Genomic DNA, 19159 nt, shown 5'->3' on the forward strand with positions numbered 1-19159 from the left:
AAAAACTGCAGGTCTTACTGTGGGAGAGGAGAGAGGGAGCAGTGGTAGCTGCAGAGTTTGTAGCATCTTGTCACAGGGCCAAAGACACATAATAGACGAGCACGACTTTATTTCATGTTTGCGCTTTTGTGTTACTGCATTGTATCTTTGGCAATACTTGTTGAACTTTCCAATAAAGTATTTGAACTTGAACTTGAACTTGACCTTGAGACCGGAACTCACTAGAAACCCACTTCTGTACAACTGGCTGCTCTGCTGCTGCCAAGATTGAAATCAGGAACTGTGGTAGATTTTAATCTATTTGATTGTCTTGTTCTGTCTGTCTCCCTTAATGTCTGTTCTCTCTGTGTCCCTCACACTCTTTCTTTCTTCCCTCTCTCCTCTCTTTTCCCTCTCTCTCTCTCCCTCCATTTTCCTCTTTCCCCCCTCTCTCATTCACTGCTCTCTCGTTCTTCCCGGTCTATCTCTTCCCCTTCATTCTCTCTCTATCTTCCTCTCTTTCCCTGCTCTCTATCTCCCTACTCTCTCTCTCCCTGCTCTCTCTCCCCACTCTCTCTGCTCTCTCTCTCTCCCAGCTCTCTGTCTCTCTCCCTTTCCCTCCTGTCTCCCCCCTCTCTTTCCCCACTCTCTCTCACTTACAAATTCAAATTCAAAAAAGGCTTTATTGGCATGACAAAATAAAATTAAGTTTTGTCAAAGCACTTAAACAACAAACATCAATAGAGACACAATACAAACAGATAACACCCCTGTTCCCCCCATCCTTCTGCCCTTACCTCCCACTATACACCCACCTTCATTACCACCCCCACCCCTTTCCATATTTACAGTATCAACTATGAACAATAATGTCTGGCCCCTGTGCAGAGTGTCCAGGCTGTTTCTCTCAGGTTGTGGCAGGCGGCTACATACTGGGCAGTGAGCTCTGCTGTCTGCTGCTTTTCTCCTAACAGGACTGATATTTTCTCTGTGTCGGACAGTAAAGGGAATTCTGCGGCCTGATTGGCCAATTTGGGGAAGAACGTGTCATTGGTTTGTTTGTATTGGGGGCAGTGTAACAGGAAGTGCATCTCTCTCAACCTCTCCCAGATCACAGTGACAGCACAGCCTCTTTTCTTTGGCTATCCAGGATTTTTTGTGCCAGCCAGTTTCAATGGCCAGGCTGTGGTCAGTCTGTACTTGGTCAGGATCTGCCTTTGTTTTGTATTTTTGACCCTGACAAGATATTCTGTCAGGGTAAACTCTTTTTATTACGACCAGATAGCATTCTAGTTTATTGTTTGATTTAATTTCATTTTTCCAATGAGATTTATATTTGTTTTCCAAGTTTAAACTGATTTGTTTAATTTTTACTGCTGGGAGTTTTTTGTTGGAGTTGTTCTGAAGCTCTCTGGTGTTAATTTGGCTCAATTGGCTGAGCTTCAGTACCAGTTTGCTGAAGGGATGCTCTTCTGGGAACAATGTGGAGCCCCACAGTGCTATGTGGTGGTAGGATTCAGTGCTCGGTTCTGTATGAAGTGGAGTAAGGGGAACCGGCCCAGTTCAGCCCTACAGGTGCTGTTGGCTGCACTCCTGTGAACCTGTAGGAAGTTTTTGCAGAATTCTAAATGGAGATTTTCTGTTGGGCTTTGACCCCATTTGTTATAAACAGGGTTCATAAGAGGACCCAAAGCTTCACTACCACACAGAAGAATTGGCTGAATGATGCTGTTAAAAACTTTTAGCCACATTTTTATTGGTGGTTTAATTTTGTAAAGCTGATTTTTTATGGCATAAAAAGCCTTGCGTGCCTTGTCTTTTAATGCATTTATAGCCAGGTTAAAACTCCCTGACACACTGGAACTGGACCTTTCTCTGATCTACTTCTCATTCTGAACTAGTCTTTGTGTAGAAGAAGCCATTCATTAAATCTTTTTTTCCTTCAGACATCCCATCCTATTTGCTTCTTACGGGTCTGTAAGCATTCTTGGTCTTGAAAAGTGATTTAGTATGCTCTTCGGTACTGATAAGTACAATATACGTGTATGTTTTGAATAAAAAATTATTTAAATGAATACAGTTTTATCATATTTATTTATTTATTTACATTTAAAAGTTGTTGTTTAAATATTTTATTGACTGCACTTTTTAAAGCATTTTTCTGAAAAAAATATATATATTTGAAGTTGTTAATCTGATTAATATTATAACATATGTATGTTATACATATGTTATAATATTATAATATATATGTGCTTTAAATGGATATATATATATATATATATATATATATATATATATATATATATATATATATATATATATATATATATATATATACACATATACATACACATATACATACACACACACTGAGTGTACAAAACATTAGGAACACCTGCTCTTGCCATGAAATAGACTGATGAGGTGAATCCAGGTGAAAGCTATGATCCCTTATTGATGAAACCTGTTAAATCCACTTCAATCAGTGTAGATGAAGGGGAGACTGGTTAAAGAAGGATTTTTAAGCCTTGACACAATTGAGACATGGATTGTGTATGTGTGCCATTCAGAGGGTAAATGGGCAAGACAAAAGATTTACAGTAAATGCCTTTGAACGGGGTATGGTAGTAAGTGCCAGGCATCCCGGTTTGAGTGTGTCAAGAACTGCAACGCTGCTGGGTTTTTCACGCTCAACAGTTTCCGCTCAACGGCTCATTGATGAAAGAGGCCAAAGGAGGCTGACACGAATTGTGCAGCGCAACAGACGGGCTACAGTTAGTCAACTGACAGTCCAGTACAACATTGGTGCCGAAAGACCCATAAAAGAATGCACAACTCATCGTACCTTGACACGAATGGGGTATGGCAGCCGACGACCTAACAGAGTTCCACTTCTTTCAGCAAAACACAAGAAACTGTGGTGGCAGTGGGCTAAGGAACGAAAAAACTGGACACTGGAGGATTGGAAAAACATTGCCTGGTCTGATGAATCCCGGTTCCTTCTGTTTCACGCTGATGGGAAGACTAGGGTATGGAGAAAACCACATGAGTACATGCATCCATCATGCCGCGTGTCAACATTGCAGGCTAGTGGTGGTTTCAGCAGGATAATGCCCCATGCCACAAGGCTAGGATTGTCCAGGAATGGTTCCACGAACATGACAGTGAATTCAGCTTACTGCAGTGGCCTGCCCAGTCACCAGATCTCAATCCAATTGAGCATCTGTGGGATGAGATGGAACGAGCTATACGGAGTAGAGATCCACTACCAGCCAACTTGACACAACTGTGGGAAGCATTGGAGTCAACATGGGCCAGCATCCCTGTGGAACGCTTTCGACACCTTGTAGAGTCCATGCCCCGACGAATTGAGGCTGTTCTGAGGGCAAAAGGGGGTGCAACTCAATATTAGGAAGGTGTTCCTAATGTTTTGTACACTCAGTGTGTATATATATATATATATATATATATATATATATATATATATATATATATATATATATATACTAACTCACATAATATGATAAAAACCTGCCAATCACCTCTAAAAAAGTAAAATGCAATTGCAATCAGCTGTGTTGTTCTCGCAGATTGGCGGAGATGGGGGCACGGGCTGATTGCAGAGGTGGGACTCAGTAGTATTTAGGCTGCGCAGTTCCAACCTTCGGTCTTCCATCCCTGACTTAACAACACCCAGGAGACGTGCTGTGAGTGTTGGTTTTGTGTGTTACTACTCTGTGTTGTTCCAGAACTATAAACCTAAACTGAATACTTCTGTGCCCTGGCAGCATTTGAAGGGGACAGTGCAGCAACATGGTGAGAACCAGGAATTATTTATTTATTCTCCTACCTCGGAAGGGAGTCGAGGAGCAGTGGGAGGTCACCCATTGCAGCAGTGAGAGGCAACTCGTTGCGGTCGCGGCAAACGGCGTGTTATTGTTTTGTTTATTCACTGTTTTGTTTAACCTTTTATTTTGAAACCCCATTTATCATTGCTGATACTCAGGGTGGTTGTTTGTTTTGTTTTGTGAAATACCTGCGCATTATTTACTGGACTATTATTTGAGGAACTTTGATTTGATGACCTTTACTGTTTGTATAATAATAAAAACCCTGCCCAGGTGCACCATCAGCACTGCATCTCAAGGGTTAAACCTCACGTCCTGTTTCCGGTTTCCTGTTTGTCATCACTTCCAGTCCTACACCTCGCTACACCCACTACCCTCCCACAATGCCCTAAAGTTAAGTCATGTCAGTCGGCCCTCAGAATTATAGAATTCTCACAGTCCGCAAAGGGTTAATGGGTGTAGAGACACACTAAAAAGAGCTGCAGTATTTGATTTTATTTGACAAAAAAATACGAACATCACATTTTTACAAGAAACTCATAATGATAATGAAAATCAAACTGATTGGCTTAAAGAATGGTGAGGGGATGTTCTTCAAAGAATGGGGAGGGGATGTTCTTTAAAGAATGGGGAGGGGATGTTCTTTAAAGAATGGTGAGGGGATGTTCTTCAAAGAATGGGGAGGGGATGTTCTTTAAAGAATGGGGAGGGGATGTTCTTTAAAGAATGGGGAGGGGATGTTCTTTAAAGAATGGGGAGGGGATGTTCTTTAAAGAATGGGGAGGGGATGTTCTTTAAAGAATGGTGAGGGGATGTTCTTTAAAGAATGGTGAGGTGATGTTGTTTTAAGTATGGGGAGGGGATGTTGTTTAAAGAATGGGGAGGGGATGTTCTTTAAAGAATGGGGAGGGGATGTTGTTTTAAGTATGGGGAGGGGATGTTCTTTAAAGAATGGTGAGGTGATGTTGTTTTAAGTATGGGGAGGGGATGTTCTTTAAAGAATGGTGAGGGGATGTTGTTTAAAGAATGGGGAGGGGATGTTCTTTAAAGAATGGTGAGGTGATGTTGTTTAAAGAATGGGGAGGGGATGTTCTTTAAAGAATGGTGAGGGGATGTTGTTTTAAGTATGGGGAGGGGATGTTCTTTAAAGAATGGTGAGGTGATGTTGTTTTAAGTATGGGGAGGGGATGTTCTTTAAAGAATGGTGAGGTGATGTTGTTTTAAGTATGGGGAGGGGATGTTCTTTAAAGAATGGGGAGGGGATGTTCTTTAAAGAATGGGGAGGGGATGTTCTTTAAAGAATGGTGAGGGGATGTTCTTTAAAGAATGGGGAGGGGATGTTGTTTTAAGAATGGGGAAGTGATGTTGTTTTAAGAATGGTGAGGTGATGTTGTTTTAAGTCACGGGTCCTCTCTGAGTGCAGGAGTAGCAGTTTGATTCTCTGAGGATTTTAAACCTCTTTCCCTTACCATCGATGAGGCAGTTAAAGGACACCTGTTCATAGTATGGGCGATAATTGAGCAGAAGATGCTTGTTTTTATAAATATTTACGCACCCACCGACGGTAGGGAAGGAGTAGCATTTTTACAAACATTAGACAATGCCTTGGCAGACTGCCAGCCATATGAATATCTTTTTTTGTTTGATGTAATCTGGTGTTTTAATGGTGCCCTATGTGAAGATAACGAATTAAGCATCAATCTATAAATAATGAGTAAGCTGGTCTCTGTTTAAACTATTAAGGTTATTTGATCTTGTGGAAATGTTTTTGTTTTTGTTTCTTGTACAGTGAAATTTAATTGAAAATAAAGTATGATTAAAAGTAAAAAAAAAGTACAGTGCTTTTAGGATTTTAATACTGATGCGCTGGGGAGACTATGGCTGATCCGTGGAGCCAGTAAGAGGTTCTTTTTATTGTGTTTTTACATCATTTATGAAAATGTAGTGTTATGTTAAACTGAATTATTCAATAAAGGGTTGTTAAAAGTCAAAGTCTCTCCCTGCTCTCATTCTCTCCTCCCTCTCTCTTCCCTCCCTGTCAGTAATGTAATATTCACACAAACACCCAGAGTGTTTACACACCCCAGTTTCTCTAATTTACAGTTTGGATGCTTCAGTGCAGCAGTCAGCTTCATTCCGGATTCCCCCAGCTTATTCCATCCCAGCTCCAGCTCTCTCAGGGTTGACTGGTTTGTACAGAGAGCAGAGGCCAGGTCCTCACAGCAATCCCCTGTGAGATCACACCACTCCAATCTGCAGAGATAAGGAGACAGGAACTCACTAGAAACTCACTTCTGTACAACTGGCTGCTCTGCTGCTGCCAAGATTGAAATCAGGAACTGTGGTAGATTTTAATCTATTTGATTGTCTTGTTCTGTTTGTCTCCCTTCATGTCTCTCTCTCTCTCTCTCTTCCCTCTCTTCACTCCCACTCTTTTAATTCCCTTTCTCTCTCCTCCCTCTCTTTCAATACCCTCTCCTGTCACTAACTCCTCCCTCTCTCTCTACCTCTGTCTCCTCACCCTCCCCACCTCTACCCCTCCCCTCTCACTCCTTCTTTCTCTACCACTCTCTCTCTACCTTTTTCTCTACCTCAGTCCTCCCTTACCCTCCCTTTCTCTCTTTACCTCTTCCTGCCCCTTTTTCTGCATCTGTCTTTCACTGTCTCAATATTAACTATAGTTTCAATGTCATCAATACTTGTACCACTTTAATTTCATGCCCTATTTGAACTCACACAGGGATCCACTGCTGTGGTTGAATAGTTTCCTATTAACTTTAATGTAAAACATTCCTCTATATGGACTTGCACTGGGTGTGCTCTTGCTCTGCATTATTGTTTTACACGGTAAAGAGGTTGTGGATAATAAAATAATTTCACAAATCTTACTTGTTTTGCACCACCATTCGCTAAATAGGCATGAAATGTGCAGTTTTGAAAGAAGCACACATTTTATTTCATTTTCAAACATGATATTGGGCTCTGCTTTAGGTTAAAACACCAAGCGCAAGCAGCGCATTCATTACCCCAGTACTGCCTTGCGTGTGTGTATCTTTCGGGTCTGTGACTTCATCCATCAGCCATCCAATGCACAAGTGGGGATTGATTTTATTCTTAATACAAGGATGGTAAAATGTGACTGACGTGTATCTGGGTAACGGATATCCGAGTGCTGCTGTATTATTGAACTACTTGTTTGCTACAATGTGTAAGAAAAGAAAGTTTTATGCTTAGTTAAGTGGGAAGAGTAGATTACATTAGTGATTGTAAAAGTCATTAGAAATGTAACTAGTATGATTTGTGAGGGAGTTTTCCCTCTGGTTTAAGTTTATATTTCAAATAGATTTATTTGTACTTGTTATTGTTGTAGTATGCCACTTGGTTAACAGTGACACATCTCTTGTTAAATTTTGCAAATAACAAGGCAGAATTAGCAAAGAAACAATTGGGAGGATTAATTATGTGTTTATATTAAAAGGGGCGCCATTTAAATTACCATCAGGTGACACACAGCACTGAACCTGTGTAGAGCAGTCAGTCAGCAGTACACCTTTTTTATCAGTGTTTCACATTTTATCCTGGTTATTGTAATGCCAGTAAAACGCTAAACTGAATTTGTGGAGCACTGTTCATAGGATTACTCTCTCACATGACAATGCTGGACTGTTACTAAACTATATATTTTGTATTGTTATTGTAATGCCAGTAAAACGATACACAGGTATTTTCAAAACACCTTCATTTGTAGACTAAACTACAGTGTTAGTGGAAGACTGTAAATATGACACTCACAACAGTGCTGGACATGAGTTTTCTGAACTGTTGTAATATAATCCTTAGGTTTCCCTGCTTATTTTAATGGCAGCAATGAGCCAAGTGATGTCTATAAACATTGACAGGTCTGAAGTGTCTTCAGGTGCTTTACTTACTATTACAGCAACAAGAGTCTGATTAAAACAACTCTTGGCTTTAATAAAAAATAAAAAATAAAGAATTGTGGTAATATTTATTAATTTACTTATTTTAACTATCAACATTATATTTATGTTCAAATGTTCCAAAAAATTGAAAATTAGTAGCCCCATATAGGTGGTTACAACTGAAGGCAGTGCAGAAGCCAGTGTTTTATACAGTATTATATGCAGGCCACCAGTTAAGCATGCAGTCTACTGACAGGTGATATGATAATTATATTTATTTTATATATATATATATATATATATATATATATATATATATATATATATATATATATAAAAAAAATCAGAGGATGATTCAGAATCAGAGGCAGAGCCACAATAAATGTCTTGTTTAAATTTTAAAGCAAATTGTAAAATTGTTGAGATACTTCTGTTGGGATAATGCTTCAAAAATAATATATTAAAAGGGTTAATGCATGGCAAGGTTTCTCACTGATAATTGACCCTTTCCCAGTCAAGCGGCAAGTTTCTCAGTATCTGCATCTAAGAATAATTATCAAACAATAACATCAAGAGTGTATCAGTTTCCACTGATATAACTGCTGATGTCACCATAACCAGACTACTTACAATTTTATTAAATATTCCCACAAATAAATAATTAATAAAAACAGTTGATGAATAAATAAATACATACCTCCAATTAACTATGCTACAATAAATACAGTTAATATCCCTACAGCTTTCTGGAGGTCCTTTATATTGCCATAAGTAATAATATACCCCCAATGGTACCCACTGTAGCGTCAGGCTGGGTCATAATATCATTGTGTTTATGAAATTAACAGATTTGGAATATACAGAGGGGGGTTCCTACACCATTCTCTGTGTCTGCTTGGTTTCTTGTCACAAACTCTCCCACTGACAAAGAATGCTTTTAAAAAGAATTGTAAACTAAAATACTGGACAACTGGTTTATCTTCACCATCATATAATAAACCCTGTGGTGCCAGGGGTGTCTTTCAAGAGGGTACAAACCAGACGGTTTTGAATGTTTTGACCAATTGAGAACACTGGGCCGTCTCAGAACGAGAACAGCCAATGGGAAAACACTCCATGTGGACTCGGGCACTGCCCCAAATAAACAAACTATCTAATCCCTGACACGCAGAACAAGGCTCTGAACTTTGACAACTTGAAGACCCGCAGCTGCGATTGGCTTGAACTGAGATACCGTTTTCAGAAACTCTGATACGGGATAGCAACCCCAGTGTTTGCTTTGGTGTGGGAGTCCACCACGTAAGACGTCTAAAATCCTGAAAGTACTTGGAATTAAATCTCTAACTTAGCCCCGACTGATCACTGGAGGAAGATAGTTGGACATATCATTTGCAGCAGTGCTGGAGTCTGCGATGGAATATCCCAGACATACTCGGACAAAGAGTGCACATCGGGTGGAGGATTTGCTGTTTCAATGGATTACCTAAAGGGTTAATGACTCTTGTTTTTGCAAAAACATTTCTTTCGTCCCCTGGTGTGGAGACATAACGCAAGGAAGACAGACCTCAGAACCTGGACTTTCCTTGCCTGCAGGAGAGCCTTTGGGCTCCTGTTTTGGATGACAGACAGACCAGCTGGAAGAGGCAGTGAAAGTCTGTTAAGTACTCAACACATAGTTTTTTTATCCTCTTATGAACTCGAGAATAAGCTGACCTTAAAGTAAAATTAACGTTTTGTTTGAGGTAGAATGTAAGAAAAGTATTATTGCTTTCAATTCATGCTTTGAGTTAATGAACACTATAGTAACTGTTTTGTTGTATGTGATTCATACAAATTGATGTGGGTTTTAAAGGCAATTATCATTCTGCGTTTAAATCTAGAAACCAAATTAGCTGTCTTGATGTAAGATCATTCTTGTAAGGTTGTCTGGACGCAAAGAGCGTCTATCTTGCAAGAGTGAGAATTGCCTTCTGAACCAAAATATCTATATGAGACTGATTTAACGATGCTTTGATTATCAAATATTAACAAAAGTAAATATTTGTCTTACTAACGATACCCCTGTTAAGACTAACCTTCGTCTTAAATAACTGTCAGGAATGTGGTTGTAACCTTTAAAGGAATCTGCCATAGATTGCTCTGGATTTCTAACCAGCTATCGGGAGTGGGGTATTGTTGTTTATGTTTTCCTTTCTGTACTGTTTAGTTGAGTTAATTCTTCATTTCTGTATTACTTTAGTTTAGTTGTTGCATTTTTAATTGTTCCTTTATTTGGTTTTATTTCCAATAAAACTGTTCCTTTGCATTCACTAGAAGCGGTGTCCAGTCTGATTATTTCAATAGAGGTGGGTCCTACATGATTTTGAATTCAAATAAGGTATTATATGATTACAACTTAAACTAGTATACCTTGCACACTACACCACAATATTTTCAAATATTTAACATCTACATTAGAATTCACAATGATACTTACATCAGTCTTTTATGTAATCTTGCAGCTGGCACCAGTCTCAGCAGAGCCTCGTCTCCCAGTGAGTGACGGCTCAAGTCCAATGTATCCAATTCATCTTCTGACATTAGTAACACATAGGCAAGTGCAGAGCAATCTGATGGTGAAAGTTTCTGTCGTGAAAGATTTCCTGAGGTCAGGGACACCTTGATCTCCTCAACAAGAGAATTGTCATTCAGTTCACTTAAACAATGAAAGAGATTGAGACTTCTTTCTGGAAAGGTATTCATCTTAATCAGCTGTTTAATGTACTCTGTTGTATTTTGGACATCCGTTAAATTGTCTTCTGTTTCTAACAAAAGGCCTTTCAACAGCTTTTGATTTTTTTCCATCCCAAGGCCCAAGAGGAACCTGACAAAAAGATCAAGGTGACCATTTCTGCTCTTACTAGCTTTGCTCAATGCATTGTTATACACATCACATAAACGGTGTCTACGAAGAGCAAAGAGCAGTTTTTTCAGTGCAGTTTTGTTTTGAAATGATGTAAAAACATACAAAGCTGCAAAATATTCCTGCACTGTCAGATGCACAAAGGAATATACAGTGTCTTTAAGAAAGGTTGGATCTTCCTTGAATATTTCTCTGCAAACCCCAGAGTAAACTGATGACTGTCTTATATCAATGCCACATTCTCTTAGGTCATGTTCATAAAAGATCAGCTTGTTTCTTTCTAGGTTAAGAAAGGCCAACTTCCCCAAATTGAGAATGGCTTCCTGATTTTGCTTCAGTAGTTCTTCTCTGTTTTCATGTTTCTTATTCTGTAAAGTCAGCAAAACAAGCAGGAAGTGTGTATACACTTCTGTCAGGGTTCTGGGTATGTTCTCATTGCCATTCTCACCCAATGTGTGTCCCAGAACAGTGGCTATAATCCAGCAGAAAGCTGGGACATAGCACATCACATGAAGGCTCCTCAATGTTCTCATGTGTGAGATGATCTTTTCTGTCAGAGTTTGATCTTTGAATCTCTTCCTGAAGTACTCTTCCTTCTGCTGATCTTCAAAGCCTTGAATCTCAGTCACCCTGCTGATGTGTTCAGAAGGAATTTGACTTGTTGCTGCAGGCCTGGAGGTTATCCAAAGAGACGCAGAGGGAATCAGATCTCCTTTTATAAGATTGATCAGCAAAACATCCAAGGCAGTTGCTGTTTTCTTATCACTCAGCTTCATACAGCTTGCAAAGTCCAGCTCAAGTCTACTTTCATCTAGCCCATCAAAGATGAATAGGACTTTTGAGTCAGCTGATGAAACATCCTCCCACTCTTTCAGGTGTGGATAATACAATTGAACAAGTTCCACCAGACTGATTTCTTTCTTTATCAAGTTGAGTTCACGGAATGGAAAAATGTATATGAAATCAAATCCACTGTTGTCATTTCCAGCTGCCCAGTCAAGAATGAACTTTTGAACCGAGAAGGATTTTCCAATGCCAGCGATCCCCTTGGTTAGTACAGTCCTTATTCTGGGACTTTTCTCACTTGGTATGAAAATGTCATTGCAATTGATGTGTTGAACCTGTGATCTTCCTTTCTTGGATGCTACCTCGATCTCTCTCACCTCATGCTTGTAGTTCAGCTCTCCATATTCACCCTCTGTCATGTGTACTTTGGTAAACACTTCATTGAGTAGAGATTGCTCCCCAGGTTTAGCAATACATTCGGATACACATTCAAACTTTCTTTTTAGGAAGGATTTGTGGTCATCTTTCAGCCTTTGTAAGGCAACTGAAAACAAAAATAGAAAATGTTAATTCCATATTCATTTGAATAGATAGCTATGTGTGTTAATACTGATTGCTAACATGGTTAAGAGACATTCCTGTAGGTACTGGGAGGTAAATCTAAAGACAATTTAAGATGGTGTTTGCACAGCTGTGTGTTTAAAGCTCTGTGTTGCACATTATCTCACAATAAGCTGCTTTGTTTAGAGCAGTGTGCCCTACCTGAGCTGGTGTGTTTAGATTAGTTTTGAATAATCTTATTTAGATATGTGGGAATTATGCAGTGAACTTTTCTCCAGAAAGAAGTGCAGTAGAGTAAATACAGTTCTGGAGTTATTCAAACTGTAAACAACTTCTCAGTCTAACTTCTGTTTCTGTCTCTCCCTTTTGATACAGTATCTGAACTGAAGAAAAGCTGCGCTGGCACTTTATAACACAGACATGTTATTCAGCATTCGTTTCATAACTAAATAAATATTAGGCCTATTTCATGGTTATCATTTCTAATGTATTTACTTTTTTGTGCTATCAAAAAGCTTTTCATAATCATACAGTAGCCCCTCGTTAAGCTGGACATGTTTGTCCGACATAAGGAGGTGTCGGGTTTAAAAACAAATACAATAAAACTGCACACACATACATGTATAGTGCTCAATGTATTTCAAATGTAAATCATTGCACTGAAATAACACAGATTTTTTGGTAGGCTACATATTACATTATGTAAAAATATAAATCTGTACAGGATGCCTATATAGTATACAGTACAGTAGTAAAATCTAATGAATACCTGGCGCACTTTCATTTTACTTTAGACTGTAGGCTACCGGTAACACAAAATAAGTCATGCTGCTGCACTGACCACATTGGTATACAATGCAAATAAAAGACTATTTTAAATTTAAACTAAATGATTTTAGTGTTGTTTCATTATTATTATTATTATTATTAATAATAATAATAATTTGGCAGCCTAGACAATTAATGCAAAATAGATCATGGTGCCGCATTGACAAGTTACGATACTTACAGGAGGAAAGTCAGTTCTTGTTAATATGAATATCAAAGGACCAGCAACACATTTTGCATTATACCACTATTTGCATTATACCACAGGTATTTGGGTGTCTGCCTCAAAAATGCATTGAGCACAACTGACAACGCACGAGAAAAAGCGGACTGGGAAATGCCAGCAACAATTGTGACTGTTTAAAACATGCTTTCAAAAGTTTTTAACAAATTGATAGAATTGTAAGTGTCGCAATTGCCGGCAGCTTTAGTACATCTCATTAAAATATTTGAGAAACCCTTTTTGTGAATTTATGCAGGAAAGCCCTTTATTACATATTCATCTAAGGTTGAACTGCAAAGAAAAACTGCTGCCACAAAGCATTCCCTAAAAAGTCACTAATAGTATTGCACTTGTTTAGTACATTTCACCCAGATTTTTATACATTAAAGATTTAATGTTTATACATTAAAGAATAGTCTACACCTCCCTGAGCTGGTGTGTTTAGAGCTGTGTTTAGAGCTGTGTAGTGCACTGCAGGTGACATGATTAGCTTCAATGTTTAGAGCTGTGTAGTGCACTGCAGGTGACATGATTAGCTTCAATGTTTAGAGCTGTGTTTAGAGCTGTGTAGTGCACTGCAGGTGACATGATTAGCTTCAATGTTTAGAGCTGTGTAGTGCACTGCAGGTGACATGATTAGCTTCAATGTTTAGAGCTGTGTAGTGCACTGCAGGTGACATGATTAGCTTCAATGTTTACAGCTGTGTGTTTGCACTGCAATAGTTGGTTTGTTGAGATCTGAGTATTCCATCTTAACTAGATAGGGGTTGTGAGGTGTGCAGTTCATTACACATTCAAATTACAATGCCTTTCATCTGCTGGATCCATTTATTTTCAAGTAATCCATTGCAATGTCTTGCTTCTCTACAAAGACCAACTAATATACAGTATATTTTATAAATGGCATATTATAATGAATGTAATACACAGGATATCAAACACAACGCATAGAGGAACGGTTGAAATAAACTTGCCTGGGAGTCTGCTTCTGGTTACTGGAGTGTCAGCAGACAAGGTCTGTGGATTTTTACCTGCAGTTTCTGTGACTGTGGAAAAGATAGTAAAAATGGTTATTGTTTCAATGTAAAATGAATAGTTCACTCAAACACATTTTTTACTCACTTAATTGAGACATATTGATCTCAATTTCTCACTGTTCAATACTGATTAAGAAATGACTTATTCCATTCGGTGAAGTCACAATGACATTCAATCATTGCATTGCTGCGCTCTTTGTTAGTGATAAATGGAAGAATTCAGATCAACCCAAAAATAAGGAGGATTCTCAAGAGCATTGCTTGAAATAGCTTATTTATAGATGGTTCTTAAATTTCATAAAACACAGTCTATTTTTATAATGCAGAAACATACAAATGCCTTTGAACAGTGTTGGCCTGTGATTGCATGATATGTGAATATTATCAGTAAAAATATTTAAAACACATTGATTGAGTCATAATAAAATAAGCATTAGTTATTTTTCAAAAGTAAAATAAACTCTCATGGGATATTTTATTAGGCTGTCTGGAAACTGTATGTGGATCTGTGACAGAGATCGAATGATTCTTGGTGTTAGATCTCCCTCCCGACCTGCGAGGCAGCTGCATGAAGGGAACACAATATCCTGTTTTTTTCTTTCGTTATTTTCTTTCTTGCTTTTTTTTTTTCTTAATGGACAACCGCATTGTTTACATTTTAAACCTCATTAATCCCGTGGCGGTTCTAGTGTTAACCACTGCCACAGGAGCCCATAATCAGCATAAGTATAATGAACTGAACTATCAAAAGAGATGCAGTTTTGGGTAGTTTTCAATGTGCTTCTTGAGCATGTCAATGTGCACAAGAATCTGTCCTCAGGACTAAGGAGAACCCCAGTTTAATAGATCTATACTCACACTTTTGTACGTCTCTCTTCAGTCTGTCGGCAAGATCAAGCTTGTTGATGGCAACCAGGGTTTCAGCTGTGACCTCCACAGCATAATCATCACCATAGAAATCAATCACCTTGTCCACAACATCAATTCTTTCTGCATTTTCCAACTGGCTTTTAGGAATGTGTTTATATCCTTCTTTCAGTCCCATATCTCTCAGTTTCCATGTAAATCTTCTGTACTCTTCTTGAAGTAATTCTTCTAGCTCTTTAAGGATGAGATCCTTTGTACTTGTAGTCATTTTATTCTTGCGGTTCTGAACAGTGTTTTGTTGAGAAAACTGTTAAATCTGAAAATAAGGTTAAAATGTTTTAAATAAAAATAGGATCTCCTAATAGGAGCATTCATTGCAGAAACATCTTCAAACCTTGAAGTTGCTCTTACACAGCATGCTTGAAGATCCACGTTTAAAATATAATAACACAACATACAATGTATTATACCGTACCAAAGAATACCATAAACAACCATACACTATACAAGTGTGTACAGCACAACACTTGTAAACTGTATTATTCTTGTTCAGATCGGTTGGCATTCTCTGTGTGTTTTGGTGCTTGTGTGACAGAGCTGAGACTGCCTATGTGTGAGTGTGTCACTAAGGGGGGTGGGAGCAGGACTGACATGACCAATCAGGGATAGGGAGTGTTGTACCAATGTGTTAGGAACGGGGTGGGACTTGGGTGTGTGTGTGTGGAGATGACAGTCTGAAAGAGAGAAGTGGGACCTGACGGCAGGAGAATTGAGAGAGAGTTGAGAAAAGATGTTGAGGGTGTGAATGAGAGGAGAGGAATGAGAGCCTTTCACTAAAAGCTAAAAGAAAAAAATACAGCTGTTTCCTACTGCTTTAAATCCGGTATGTATTGTAGCAGTATGTAAAATTCCCCATTTAATGACCCGACAGCAAAATTAAATCAAAATGTTACCCACGCACAGAACTGTGTAAAATGTAAAAGGCAATGCAATTTATCAAAAGATTAAAAAAAACAACAGCTTCCAGAATTAAAACAGTATCCAAAGTCAGTATTCAAAATTGCAGAATATAGTGCTCGATAAGGCCCTAATGTCACAGTTCACCTGCAAATGAAAAGGCACAAAAGCAACTAAAGATCACCAATTTTTAAAAAAAAAGCATTACAGTATCTAAAACTGTTTAATGATTAAAGGGCTATTCATAGTCAGGTACGCAAAAACAGCGAGGGTCTCTTCCGCACCTAACTCTATGTGACGCGTGTAACAAAGTCTGAAAGGGAAATCGAAGTCAAGGTTTGTTCATAGTTTAGCACATTCTGCATACCAAAACATGGCCATCGAAGAAGAGGAAATGTGTTTAGTGCTGCTACACAGATGTATTAAAAAAGGAGGTGTGTCCGACCTCTAAATAAAAACAGGGATACAGTAGGTGAATTTACTTCAATAGTGAAGGAAATGCGTATTTTAGATCAGGAAAAACATTTCCAATATTTCAGAATGTCTACCAGTAGATTTGACAATCTACTTAAACGCATCGAGCATCCACTACATCACACCCTACCATACTGGCAGTTACTCTCACAATTCTGGGCTCTGGAAACTGACAACAAAGTGTAGCACAACGTTACAAACCTGTAAAGTTGACAGTTAGCGGTATTTTGTATGAAACCTGTCAAGCCATCTGGCATGCTCTAGAAAAGGAATTTGTCTTCTTCCTACTGGCGGGCAATGGAAGGATATTGCGTAAGAGTTCTGGATGTACTGGAACTTTCTTATGTGTTTAGGTGCCATAGATGGAAAACACATGAGGATCAAAGCACCTCCAAACTGTGGCAGTGACTTTCATAATTATAAAGGCACTCATTCAATAGTGTTGCTGGCAGTCTATGATGCCCTCTACAGATTCACAATGGTGGATGTTGGTGCATATGGATGTGAGAGTGATGGTGGGATCTTTACTGAAAATACCAGAACCAGATTACCTGCCAGGGAGCAATACCAGAAGTCCCTATGTATTTGTTGGTGATGAGGCTTTCCCTATCAAGATCAAGCTAATGAATCCATATCCAGGTAAGAATACTGCAATTATTATTGTGTATGTTATACAATGAAAAACAGTAACCATGAAGTTAAATAGTAAGATATTAGCATGATAAATAAATAATAAATTAGTCACACGTACATATATAGTAAATAAAACCATATTATTTGCAGGAACTAATCTAATTGTGGAAAATGCCTTTAGCATTCTGGCAGCTAGATGGAGGATTTTTTCCTGTCCAATTGAAGCAAGACCGAATAATGTGGTGCACATCGTAAAAGCATGCATAACTTTGCACAGCTACTTGAGTCGTACAGATGCAGTGAAGTCACCCACAGAGAGATATATTCCACCATCATATGTTGACCATAATAGAGCCTGTGTGGAATTGCAGCTTGGAGAATGGAGACGGCAGGGTGCAGGTGATGGTAACCTGTACCGCATCGGGCGTTTGTCAAGTAACATGGCATCACGAGCCACTGCTGACATTAGAAATAATTTAAAAGACTTCTTTCAAACACCAGTGGAAAGGTACCATGGCAAGACACAGTGATTCAGAGGGGTTTGCAGCAACAATTAAATACTTGCATAATAACAAAGAAAACTTGAGATGAATCACTTATACTTAACAGTAGTTTTATTTTCAACAATATATACATGGATTTTGTTTTAGTAAAAGTGTAATCCTTATTTCATGTTGTGGCAGGGTGGCTGTGCGGTGACGTCAGGCCAGAAGCAGGAAGGAAAAACTGACACCAGGCAGTACTGCAGTTCAAAGACTTGGCGCGCCGTTGATTCAAAAACAAAAATAAATAAAAGGTTTAAACAAAAAGACTTGCTCACAGAGCGAAAATAAAAGGTTAAACAAAAATAATCACAAACCCAAAAAATAAACAAAACCCAGGTCAGGCTGGGCAAACGCCTTCACTGACCCTATAAGTTTAATTTTTAAGTTTTGTTTTCTCTCTCCCTCCTTACTCTCTCATTCCTCCACTCAAACACCCACCTTGAGTGCAGAGAGCTGCAGGCTTGTATGCAGGTGACCATCTCCCGATTAGCAACAAATTAATCACTTAATTAATCACTTAATAAAAGATGGCCACCTTCTGCACAAGGTTTTTTTTAATTGGTGCTCGTCCTCTGCCAGGAATAATCTCGCCTCTGCCAGAACACGTTTTAAAATCAAAACAATAACAAACACATATGGCGCTTCGCCGACAATGATTTGTTTTTGTAGGATATTTATAAGTCAGTATAATGCCAATTTGTTTCATTTGGCAAATGCAGAATGGTTTGGGAAAGATGTTCTTCCGAGGATTCCTCAGGAAAGTATAAAGTAGAGGTGTGTGACTGTGGCAAAGTGCCCCCCCTGTGTGTGTTATATGTTACGTGTTGTGTGTAAATGTTGGTGTATAGGCATTGGTACACGGGATATAAGCGGTCTGTGTTTCACGTGTGTGTAAATTGTATATTTGTATTTAGGCACGGGGATGGCACATCACATCACGTGCAAGTAAAAAGTAATATGTGAGCACGGGGAATTGCACTTTAATTAATTCACGTGCAGTTGTACCGAGATTCCAATTGAATGATTGACTAGCAATCGAATCTCGGTACAACTGCATAAAAGCTGCATGTTTTCACTCACTGGGGGTTGGTGTTCGGTGAGTGGAGAACGGGTTAGGAGACGGAGGGTATTTAAAAGTAATAATAGTAAAAGAAGCTCACCGTGTTTGTCTGTGTAGTTCGTTTTGTCTGTCTGTTTATTTTGGCGTGTAGTGCCGTGTCCTGTTTTGTGTTCTGTTTGGTAAACCTTTTTATTTTGTTAATAAACGCTGAGTGCAGCCATTGCACTCAGCTCAGCATCACCACCGTCTCTGTCTGTGTGTTTCTCTCTGGTCTGAGTTCCTCCCTGCAGCCATCTTTGTCACACGTGGTGTCAGAACCGGGACAACAGCGCCTCCAGGGCTCAGGCCAGAGCGGGAACCGCAGTTTTTTTTTTTTGTGGAAAAGTAAATAAAAAAAAAAAAAAAAAAAAAAAATGGAAGGCTGGAACTGGAGAGACGGCTGCAGTGAGCTGGAGGATCTCCTCGGCAGGTTGGAGGACCAAGGTTGGTGCCTTGCCTGCGGGGTGTATGGGCACACGGTGGCTGTCTGCCCCTTC

General features: G+C 39.0%; 1 protein-coding gene across 5 annotated transcripts in view; it reads right to left on the reverse strand.

The window, feature by feature from the left end:
* The window catches only part of LOC117964001 (NACHT, LRR and PYD domains-containing protein 12-like), a 76249-nt gene that overhangs the window by 40505 nt on the left and 16585 nt on the right, over nt 1-19159 (reverse strand). For 4 of the 5 annotated variants that reach the window (XR_009308816.1, XM_058999319.1, XM_058999321.1 and 1 more), the window contains exons 2-5: nt 14946-15270; nt 14025-14096; nt 10227-11982; nt 5913-6083 (exon numbers count right to left, since the gene is read on the reverse strand). Coding sequence is in view for 4 of the 5 variants with exons in the window: in XM_058999319.1 (XP_058855302.1) it covers nt 5913-6083; nt 10227-11982; nt 14025-14096; nt 14946-15222 (2276 nt within the window). In the remaining variant the exon portion in view is untranslated. The remainder of the gene's footprint in view (nt 1-5912; nt 6084-10226; nt 11983-14024; nt 14097-14945; nt 15271-19159) is intronic. The other variant, XM_058999320.1, reaches the window with a different exon arrangement.

This window comes from Acipenser ruthenus, chromosome 25 (assembly GCF_902713425.1).
Source record: "Acipenser ruthenus chromosome 25, fAciRut3.2 maternal haplotype, whole genome shotgun sequence".
In the NCBI taxonomy this organism is placed as follows: domain Eukaryota; kingdom Metazoa; phylum Chordata; class Actinopteri; order Acipenseriformes; family Acipenseridae; genus Acipenser; species Acipenser ruthenus.